Source organism: Rhinichthys klamathensis, unplaced genomic scaffold, assembly GCF_029890125.1.
Source record: "Rhinichthys klamathensis goyatoka isolate OS25496 unplaced genomic scaffold, OSU_Roscu_1.1 h1tg000073l_1, whole genome shotgun sequence".
Taxonomy (NCBI): domain Eukaryota; kingdom Metazoa; phylum Chordata; class Actinopteri; order Cypriniformes; family Leuciscidae; genus Rhinichthys; species Rhinichthys klamathensis.
In genome coordinates this window covers 173,831-185,851 of record NW_026606616.1, presented here as the reverse complement: position 1 = coordinate 185,851, position 12,021 = coordinate 173,831, and the positions used below count along the sequence as shown (strand labels likewise).

The 12,021-nt window shown below is 41.3% G+C and overlaps 1 protein-coding gene across 1 annotated transcript in view; it reads right to left on the bottom strand.

Annotated features, from left to right (window-relative positions):
- The window catches only part of nudcd1 (NudC domain containing 1), a 44,620-nt gene that overhangs the window by 22,845 nt on the left and 9,754 nt on the right, over positions 1 to 12,021 (bottom strand). Inside the window, exon 6 of the mRNA XM_056250689.1 lies at positions 3,075 to 3,282. Coding sequence (XP_056106664.1) covers positions 3,075 to 3,282 — 208 coding nt within the window. The remainder of the gene's footprint in view (positions 1 to 3,074; positions 3,283 to 12,021) is intronic.

Genomic DNA, 12,021 nt, shown 5'->3' with positions numbered 1-12,021 from the left:
CCGGAGGTGGTGAGTGACCGAGACGTGAGATGATGTTTATTAGAGAGAGGAAGACACAGCGGATGAAGGGACGGATGTGGAAATTCAAATCCGATGAACAACTAACGCTCTAATCATGTTTTTGAGAAATGACTAGTTGTTAAAACCTTTCAATCCTTGATACATGTGATGAATGTGTACGGAGGCACACTCACACCTCTCATAAACATTCACCAATGTGGGCGGTTGTTCGCCATATGCGTTGCTTCAGCTCAACGTTTGCCAAAATCCTCTTGTGCATATCCACAATATATTTAGCCTTTGTCAAGACATAATGTGAAACTCCATAAGCTTTAGTAACATTTTTCAAGTTGGCCACTACTTTCAAGAAAATGTTGTCATCCTTTATTCACCCTCAAGTCATTACGACCACTTTCTTTCTTCAGTGGAACACAAAGGAAGATGTTTAGCAGATGTCCAGGCTGTTCTTTTCCAAATAGTGACCAAGGACTCACCATCTCCAAATAAAGACATAAAAGTAGTCCATACGACATTAAAGGGGTCATATAATGGTACATGCACTTTTTCAAGTTGATTGTACTGAAATGTGTGTTGGCAGTGCCTGTACACAACCACCATATAATGATAAAAATCCATCCAGTGTTTTTTTTAATCTCCTAATATGTTTTCCCCGTTTCAAATCGAGCCGTCTGACCGTGTGACGTCACACGGTCAGACGCCCCTCCCACGAATGTTGATTGACAGCAGCGTTTCAACACATCCCCGCCCTGAGCGAGCTGTCATTATAGTCCGTCATTGTTGATACGCTGGAGCAGAATGGCGTCTAAGCGATTGTGGTGTTCTGTTCTTGGGTGTAATAACGAACACAGCAGTTATTTTGATGTTCCTAAATCTGAACTGCTGAAGACACAGTGGCTGAGTTTTGTTTTCGAAGGGAATATTCCCCACGACGAGCAACGTCAATGCTTTCATGTTTGCGCAAATCATTTCTCACTAGACTGCTTTATAAACGAGGGTCAGTATAAAGCTGGTTTTGCTAAGAAGCTGCTCGTGAAAAAAGAATCGGTACCACTATTCGTGTTCCTGCTGCACCTCCAGAAGAAGTGAGTGTAAAGTTTTAACCTTTATATTAATCTTTGCAAATCGCTTGCACACTTCACGATGAATGCGGCTAAGGTTTTCATTACGGCATGTTTTCTATGTACGACATTCTCAATATAATTCATAATCCCACGTTTATAATGAACAACGCGTTATGGTTATTGTGTTATTACAAACTGTGTACGTATACATCAGTAAACACATAGCGTTCGTATCTCACTACTCTACCCTGCCACCCTGCCAGTACATACAAAGATAGATCAAAGTGACATTACGTTAACCAACCATTCAGAAACGTCCTGTTCGAGCCTTTATTGTCGAACTTCATCGGGGCCTTCATCTTGTTCCGTGTCCGACTCCGGTTCAAACTGATACGGTTGCACAAATGTGTCCTCAGAGACTCCCGCTGCCATTCTCTCTCCAAAATATACCCTCAACTGTTGTCAAGGCAACACTCCACATGTGTTGTGTCAAAACACCCACAGAACGGAGGGGCGGGGTGAGATAAGCTCATTATCATTTAAAGACACATGCACTTAAATGGCGTGCTGAAAACAGAGCTGTTTTTGACCAGGTAAAATGAGTGTTTTCTTACAATACTAATGAGAATTTTTAATTAAAGTATATTACAAACTTTTCATTTAGACCCTAAAGAATCAAATTAACTTGTATGAAAATGGCATTATATGACCCCTTTAAGAATGTTTTCCAGTCAGTTAAGTAGTTAAGATTTTTCCAGAAATAATATTTATCAAAGAGACCCACAGATGACATGATGAGGAAAAAAACATCATATTGCGGCCACAAATTAAGAATTTGTTTCCACAAAATAAGTACAACATGGCCACGATTTACCTAAAATAAGGGAACAAATTAATAGAACATGGCCAAAATGTAACTAAAATAAGGACACTTATTAATAAACACAGCCACAAATGAATAAATCATGGAAAGTAATTCTTAATTTGTTGCCACAATTTCTTGCATGCGTGAGCTTATATTATATTATACTAACTTATATTAAAAGGTTAGTTGACTCAAATGAAAATTCTGTCATCATTTACTCACCCTCATGTTGTTCCAAACCCATAAGACTTTTATTCATCTTCGAAACACAAATGAAGATATTAAATCTGAGAGATTTTTGTACCTCCGTTGACAGTCTACACAACTACCACTTTGTCACTTCAAAAAGTCTACAAAGAGATCATAAAACTAATCCATATGAAAATTCCATCTGTTTATCATAAAAAGTGATCGTGCCTCTTAAGAAAATTTGGACTAAACCAATTCATATGGATCAGTTTTACGATCCCTTTATGAATTTTTTGAAGCCACAAAGTGGTAGTTGCGCGGACCGTCAATGGAGGGACAGAAATCTCTCAGATTTCATAAAAAATATCTTAATTTGTGTTTCAAAGACGAACCAAAGTCTTACGGGTTTGGACTGACATGAGGGTGAGTAAATGATAACAGAATTTTTTTATTTTTGGGTCAACAAACCCTTTAAGTTACTTAAATTATATTACTTTATTATCCCAATTTTTTGTTTGTTTGTTATCCTTTACAAAGGTTTAATTACAAAGTTATTATTTTTTTGCTTACTGAAACTTCCAATACAATCACTTTTTGCAATTTTGACAAAAGCTCATCTATGTTAGCTGACTATATAACATTATTGTGGATATGAGATTAGAGAGCTACAAGGGAATATTTAATTCTAAAGTTATTCTCGTCTGTTCCCCACACAAAACTTTTGAATGGCTTTAGAAGACCTATAATTCAATGCATGAGTCACACAGGCTACTTTTTTTTTACTTTCAGACATTATAAATCACCCTTTACCATGCCTGGACATATTAAAGATAGTGAAACATGAGAATGAGCAAATAACAAATTTTTTGGCGGGTAAAAAAAAAACCCTTTAACAAACCAACAAATTGTTGTGCAAACTTCTTTCAGAATCTTTTTACCTCTTATCATCTTGAATGGTCCAAGTGCTGGCCTCGGGATCTACAGGAGCAAACAGTTGCCCATCCAGCAGCGGTGCATAATCTCCTACTCTGACACGTAGAAAATCAACGGTGAGCTTGAAGCGGATGTCATCTTTGGTGGTGCCTTCAGGTAAACGTACACAAACGGTCACGTCCTCTTCTGTTTGCTGCCAGAAGTAGATGGGATCTGTGATAGGAACAATGGAAGAGGTGACACCTAATACAAAGCAGATGTTTATGGATGAATGCATAACTAAATTTCTCAGATATCTGGTAGACTTCACATGATTTTTTGCTGAAAGAGGTAAGAAACACTACAGACAAAGATTTTATATCTTGAGTATAACTGGGAGTATAACTCTTTAACTCTGTAAGTGATAAAACAACAACTTTTAAAATAATGAGACTAAGCTTTATTTCCATCTATTCCATTGTCTATTAAACATCATTTAACCATGGTGAACTATGTGATTGTGCGCAATACAAAGTATGAGTTCGGAAAATTTTAGGTCACTGTGACAACTGCACAAGATGACAAATAAAACCTGTATGCATGACACTCTGTGTCAATGTGTGCCTTTATTTAGCAATGGAAGTAAGAAATCTGTGTGCCCTTTTGTTGAGAAAATCTAACATAATTGGAAGAAAAAGCCTTTTCTACATGCTGTTGAGTTCTGATGATGTAGTGACTGTACAGCAACAAGCACTTAAATATAAAGAACATAAGAATTCTTATCTTTGAAACGGATTTGGATCTGTAAGGATAGGTCAAATGAGGTGGTGAAGCCTAATAAGCCCCTTTCACACAGCGCGTTGATCCCGGGAAATTGCCAGAATGCCTTCTGTGTGAACGCAAACACGACCCGGGATTGATGCCGGGATCGATGCCGGGTTGGGGACCTAGTAACATTGCCGGGATCAGTCCCGGAACGCGCGCTGTGTGAACAAAAGCCGTAACCAATGCCGTGTCGTAATGATGACGCTGAAGTAAAGTGAAACCAGGCTAGTGAAACGGTACGTAATGCGCTAGTTTATGATCGAATCAGAGAAAAAAATGCACAAGCGTGGTTTCTCCAGAGAGAAATTGCAGCTCATAAGCAAACTATACACACTGCTGAGACATTACATGTCACATCGATGTCACTTGTCTTTACGGGAATTTTAGGGGTTGTGTGTGAACGCACTCTCTGATTCCGGAAAATCACTGGCAGTGTGAATGAACCAAAATCAAACGAACCCGGGTCAAATCCCGGGTCGCTTTATCCATGTATTTTCCGGAATCTCTGTGTGAAAGGGGCTATAGTTAGAGCTCAAACCCTCATCATGGACCTCAGGTCACTTCAGATAAAAGTATGAGCTAATTGACAAATTAGTAATTCGACACACTGGATGTAAACCGAAGCAATTCTCGACAATTACATTTTCTGCTTTTCCAGAGTTTTAGCTGCAAGCAGAAATGACAGGAGTCAAATACACCTGTGGCACAAAAACTGTAAAGTTAAGTAGATTTGCTTAGTTATGGCACCTCTGGTGGTGGTTTAACGTCCTTCGGATGAGACGTTAAACCAAGGTCCTGACTCTCTGAGGTCATTAAAAATCCCAGGATGTTCTTCGAAAAAGAGCAGGGGTGTAACCCCGGTGTCCTGGCCAAATTTGCCCCTTGGCCTCTCTGTCCATCATGGCCTCCTAATCATCCCCATTTACTGATTGGCTTCATCACTCTGTCTCCTCTCCACCAGTAAGCTGGTGTGTGGTGGGAGTTCTGGCGCAATATGGCTGCCGTCGCATCATCCAGGTGGATGCTGCACATTGGTGGTGGTTGAGGAGATTCCCCCCTTCCATGTAAAGCGCTTTGAGTACTGTGACGGTTTCAGTGAGTAACTCGTTATTTCTGAGTTGCAGGTGATTGGCTGAAGGGAGTGGTCGTGCACCTGAATGAAATCATGACGCTCAATACAAAGACTGGGACAGAGATGAGAGAGAGGGTGCGGGGGTTAAGCTTGTGCAGAGATTGGGCTGGTTTCGTTTTCACCGCACCTTTGGTCGCTTGTCACGATCTTGAAGAACTCGTGATATGGGAGAAATATAGGAGATCACCGGCGCCTTTTGATCCATCTCCTTTTGGATGGTTGTTGTTTCTGGAGGTTTCATGGACGGAGAATGGTTGGACATGTCTTTCATGTGCTACACCTTTGCACACATCTGCTGACACACTGATTGTTAATGTTGTTGGTCTTGTCCTGATAAATAAATACACTTATTAATTGGCCGTGGTGTGTGTGGTGACTCCCTTATTTTGTTGCGACTCAGAAGAGATCAGTACCCAGAAAAGCGCTATATAAATGCAACGGATTATTATTATTTATAAGGTTTATTATATGGTTTTAACCAGTAGGTAGAGCTGCCAGTGCCAGCAAATTTAGGAGGTATTATCAGGACAATGGGGCAAACCTTTGTGTCAATATACAGTACAATACAGTTCAAACGTTTGGGGACAGTATGTTATTTTCTTTTTAAAGAAATGAATACTTAAATTTAGCAAAGATGCATTGAATTGATCAAAAATGACAGAATGACAAAAATTACATGGTAAAATTGATTAAAATAGAAAACTGTTATTTTAAATAGTAATAATACTTCACAATATTAATGTTTTTACCGTATGTTTGATCAAATAAATGCAGCCTTGGTGAGTATGAGAGAATTCTTTCAAAAACATTTAAAACAAACTTACTGACAGATTTTACAAAGTAAAGGACGAATTGACTAACAAGTTTTAGTAATTAGAGTTAAGCGTTTAAAATAACTTTATTAGAAGACACGGTTGTGTACATTTCTATTGATCACACTGGCATCCAGATGATGTAGTTGAGCACACTTAGCATTTTAAAGAGCTGATTCAGGTGTTTAGATCACAGTGATGGATTGATGCTGTACAGCCCCAGTAAAGTTTGCCAGATCTGTTAATCTGCAGCATGCAGAACAGACCTGCAACATGGGGAATCGCACAATGAAAACTGCATTCAGCACAGATTTTTGGCCGTGTTTTGCATTTTAACTAGTGAATCGGGTTATGGAATACAGCAGGTGCTAATATACAACACTATAAGCAGGCTCAAATTCATTCTTACTAAATTCCCCACAAAAGTTTGTGGTAGTTGATCTCTTAATCAGAAGCCGAAGGTAAAAAGAGAGGTGGATGAGGAAATAAGGGTCGGAGTCTCACCCACGCACAGTCTTAGCTGTGCTGGCAAAACCTTATTACTGAAATTGGAACAATTTTCTCAAGCCATAATGCTGCTTTAGTGTGCAATGAGGACTGAGAGCAGTATGCTCATTATCTTCTTTTGTTGCAGGTCTAGTCAACTTGCGCCTCAACCAGGATCTTGCTGAGCAAAACAGGATAATGAAGAAAAGGGCAAAGATGTTCCGTGACACTGCTAAATCACTCTGACTCCGTGTGTATAAAGGGGACATATCATGGAAAAAAGGATTTGAAATTTGAAAGGATTTGCTCTTTTTGAAATAAGAGTTTGATGTACTACGTAGGCAAGATGCAAACCCCACATGAGTATTTAGCAGCTTCTTTTACACTGATGACCTACAATGTAACCGCCAATGTCAGTAGATCTGCAAAAAGGTTATTCACTTACAATAGAGGCAAGTTACATAATGAAAGTCTAAAAGTACAGTAGCAAAAACTGTATAATCTTTATAATACTACAGAAATAGAAATTGCGAAAATGGAAATGTGATTATTGATTATAAGTGAACATTGAGGCTAAATATAAAATACTGTAAAAATATGGTCCAATTATAGGGTGACGAGTCATGTCTGTCTGTCCATGTTTTCATGTCACCATGTGACCCGTGAAGGGGTTAATTAATCACAATAACTGTCATGTATAAAATAAAAGTCTTAATTCTAAGGGGTAAAAAGGGGGTGATAATTACACTAAATCATGATGTTTTGGTGCAAAAAACAAAAAGAATAACAAAAATTAAAAAGGGCCAATTTTTAGGAATAATAAATAAAAAACATTCTGTTATCATTTACTCACCCCCATAACAATCCATTTTTTTTTTTAAGAATATCTAAGCTAGCATTGTATTAACTTGTGTTCCATGGATAAATGGAAAAAAGTGTGTGTGTGTGTGTGTGTGTACAGTCGTGCTCAGAATTAATGGTACCCCTGGTAAATATGATCAAAACTGGCTGTGAAAAAAAAATCTGCATCGTTTATCCTTTTGATCTTTCATTCAAAAAATGGCCAAAAATCTAACCTTAAATTGAAGTAAAAGAATTGAAAGTGGGGGGGAAAATCACATTAGGAAATAAATGTTTTTCTCCAAAACACGTTGGGCACAATTATTGGTACCCTTTTCTTAAATACTTTTTTGCAATCTCCTTTTGACAAGATAACAGCTCTGAGTTTTCTCCTATAATGCCTGAAGAGTTTGGAGAACAACTGACAAGAGATCAGAGACCATTCCTCCATACAGAATCCCACAACATTAAAGATCCAATAGTTTATTAAACTGTACACATGGGGTACTTTTTATCCCTGTGTGCACCAAACCCATCTAGCGTGTTTGCTGCCAAAAAGCTCTTTTTTAAGTTTCATCTGACCACAGAAACCTGTGCCGTTTGAAGTTCCAGTCGTGTCTGACAACTGAATTTGCTGGAGTTTGTTCTTGGATGAGCGAGGAAGATTTTTCTTGAAACCTTCCCAAACAACATGTGGGGATGTAGGTTTTATTTTTTATTTTTTATAGGCTTTCTGACCCCCAAGACTCAACTAATCTCTGCAATTCTCCATCTGTGATCCTTGAAGAGTCTTTGGCCACTCAAACTTTCATCCTCACCGTCCATTAAGACGATATAGACACACGTCCTCTTCCTGGCAGATTCGTAACATCTTTAGTTGATTGGAACTTCTTAATTATTGCCCTGATGGTCAAAATGGGGATTTTCAAGTCTTTCGCTATTTTCTTACAACACTTTCTATTTTGTGAAGCTCAACAATCTTTTGCTGCACATCAGAACTATATTCTTTAGTTTTACTCATTGTGACGGATGATTAAGGGAAACCTTTGTGTTTCCTCATATTTAAACTCCTGTGAAACAAGAAGTCATAGCTAAACAATTTCATGTTCCTAGTCACCCTGGTGTGCTAAAAAAATTAAACATTAATGGGAATATACTTCAGAGATATTTTACTCGTAAAAAAATTCTAGGGGTACCAATAATTGTGGCCAACGTGTTTTGGAGAAAAATATTTATTTCATAATGTGATTTCCCCCCCACTTTCAATTCTTTTACTTTAAGGTTAGAATTATTTTTTACAGCCAGTTTTGATCATATTTACCAGGGGCACTATTAATTCTGACCACGACTGTATGTGTGTGTGTGTGTGTGTGTGTGTGTGTGTGTGTGAGAGAGAGAGAGAGAGATTTAAATAATTGTTAATATTTGCCAAAACCGTATAGATTTTGTCTTGTCCAAAAAGACTTCTAATTCACACTACATTGATTCTCCCCACCCTCTGATTACAGTGTTCACCGTATATACTTAAATATATACCCTTAAATCAACACACCATCAACAGAGTATTAATGTCTGGTGTGCGTGTGACCATTAAAAGTCTTTTGTGGCTAAGGAAGGTCGACCTCTCTTTCTGAAACAAGCTAATGCACCTCCATTTTATCCACCTACCAATGGAGTCTCTCAGAACTCTCAGCCTCTTAAAATGAGAGAGAGAAAGAGGATGAAGCGAGATCACTCCTTTATGTCACAGAAAAAAAGCTCAAAGGGAGCAACTTTTAAAAGTTCCCTCTCTCGCAGGTTTTCAGATGACTAATAATACAGATGAGTTAGAGGGAAAAACAGGAAATGAGCGAAAGAGGACATTAAGATAATTACCTATCGATATGTTTGGAATTTTTGTTGTATAAGCTTTTGGTGAATTCAATCATTGACTATTTTAGGATTGGTAGAAAGGAAGAATTCCAACACAAAAACTCTTTTTTTTAAAATGAGGATATAAACAAATATTTGACCAGAAGGGACTCTACCGTCCAAGTCTGAGCACCACTAATGAAGCAATATTTGCAATTAGCACTCGCTGGCATAAAGAAAATGTCAAATGATAATTAAAACGAGGTGCTAATTAATTCAAAATGCCAGACCAATTTCATCACAGAATATATAAATAAACACGAACTGCTTGTCATGACAGGATTGCATTTATGATATTGTAGCATGGAAAACTTGCTATTTATTAAACATTGTTCTGTCACATTGAAAATAATTGAAATATATTTTGTTCCAATTTTTCATGCAGCTGCCCTATTTACATAAAACATACCGGCCTACTTTACATAAACTTTTTCCAAAATAGAAAAATAAACCCAACCGATGACCACTGCAGTACAGAAGCGCATGGTCCTCTCCAGTCCTCTTCATAGTCTATTTGAGGAATTCTATTCGAATGTTTTTTTTCTGAGGTTTCTATGGATACAAAAAGCCTCTGATTCTTGATTCTATGAAAGTGTGCGTCCTCAAGACTGCAGCACTTGAGAGTTTCTAGTTGGATTGTCTTTTCCTGCAGGCTTTCAGAATTCTGTCAAAGTGCAACCTAGAGCGGTGGTGAAACTGTACTTTCTAGAAGTTCCTGGGACTATTTCAGATTGTTTTGTCTATCCGGATTTAATGTTTATTCCAATATGACCTTCTGTTCCCTTTCAAGGCGGTCACTTCGACATTTACGTCGATGACGTAGTATGGGAACTCCTCCCCTTCTTCACTTCTGCTGAAATCTTATGGGCTAACGCCAGCTGGAGACAGCTGGCCAATTGACACAAAATATGCAAATACTGACACGCCTGCTGGCAGTATAAATTGCATACGCGCGTCAATTGCATCAGAATCCTTTTCTTCACGCTCAAATCGACGTGTGCTTCGAATTGGAAGATACTCTACAAAAACTCGCCATCGTCGAAGGTGCATCTAAAGATACCTCACTGTCTTTGGCATCCGATGGCATCCATCTGCAACTTGTGCTCGGGGCCTATTGTGGCGCCCGACACCCACTTGTTCTGCGTCGCCTGCATGGGCCTGGGCCTGGCCCACGCCGAGACGGCCCTGTTGGACGACCTTGTGTGCGCCCACTGCGCGGACATGCCAGTGCGCGCCCTTAAGGCCAGGAGAGAAACGGCTCGAGCAGCTGCAGGGATTGGGCCCACTGCCGCCAGCGAGCCGCTGGTGGGCCCACCCACCCCCAGAGAAAGGGAGCTCGACGCCGTCAGCTTCTCGGACGCTAGTTTGTGGTACCCAAGAGAGGGGGGGGGGTCTCCGTCCGATCCTGGACCTGAGACCCATAAACCGAGCACTTTGTGGTACCCAAGAGAGGGGGGGGGGTCTCCGTCCGATCCTGGACCTGAGACCCATAAACCGAGCACTTCACAAGCGCGCGTTCAAAATGACAACGTTGAAGCAGATTCTGGCGCAAGTTCGTCCCGGGGATTGGTTCGCTTCAGTGGATTTAAAGGACGCGTACTTTCATATCCAGATAGCAGCGCGCCACATGCGCTTTCTGAGGTTTGCGTTCGAGGGCACAGCTTATCAGTACTCAGTACTCCCGTTCGGATTGGCTCTTGCCCCCCGCACCTTTTCGAAGTGTGTGGACGCGGCGCTTTCTCCCCTCAGGTCGAGCGGAATGCGCATCCTAAATTATCTGGACGATTGGTTGATTCTAGCCCACTCGCGAGAGGTGCTAATCAGTCATGTGGAAATACTACTTCGTCACCTGGACTCGCTGGGGATGCGTGTAAACGAACAGAAAAGCGTGTTCACACCGAGTCAGACCACAACATTTCTGGGAGTGTGCTTGAACTCAATAACGATGCGAGCCCATCTCTCTCAAGAGCGCATAAAGTCTCTGACATTGTCTCTGGACCGTTTCAGACCGGGCAGGTCTGTGCCACTAAAGGAATTTCAGAGGCTGTTAGGTCTGTTGGCGGCAGCCTCCCCAGTGTGTCATCTGGGGCTGTTGCATATGCGCCCTCTTCAAATCTGGTTGAAGCTCCGAGTCCCTCAGGGGGCGTGGTCGTCCCGACTCAGGCGCATCACGGTCACCCGCAGCTGCATTCGCACTTTGGTACCGTGGAAAAACCCAGCGTTATTCAGTTCAGGGGTTCCGATGGGCACCGTGGCGCATCGCACCGCAGTCTTGACGGATGCATCAACCTCAGGCTGGGGAGCAGTGTGCATGGGCGCGACTGCCTCAGGCTTATGGACGGAGTCGCAGCGAAAGTGGCATATAAACCGCTTGGAATTGATGGCGGTATCCTTAGCCCTCAAAGCCTTCCGGTCACAGTTAGAGCGTCAGCATGTACTGATTCGGACCGACAACACGTCGGTGGTCTCATACATAAATCGCCAGGGAGGCGTGCGCTCCAGACTCCTATTCGAGCAGGCGGCGAGTCTCCTGCTGTGGGCAGACCGGCACCTTCTATCCGTGAGAGCAGCGCATATTCCCGGTGTTTTGAATCGCGGAGCGGATATGCTCTCGAGGAATGGGATTCCTCATGGAGAGTGGAGGCTTCACCCGGGATCGGTGCAGATGATCTGGGATCGGTTCGGGAGGGCGGAAGTCGATCTGTTCGCCTCGAGCGAGAACACGCACTGCCAGGCGTTCTTCTCGCTGTCTCGTTCCCCCTTGGGACGGACGAACGACGCCTTGACTTCGCGCTGGCCGAGAGCCAGACTTTACGCCTTTCCTCCGGTGAAGATTCTGCCTACAGTGTTATGCAAAATCAGGGAGGAGAAAGCGTCTGTGATTCTCGTAGCCCCGAACTGGCCGAATCAGCCCTGGTTCACGGACATGATGGAATTACTAGTGGACTCCCCGTGGGAAATTCCGCT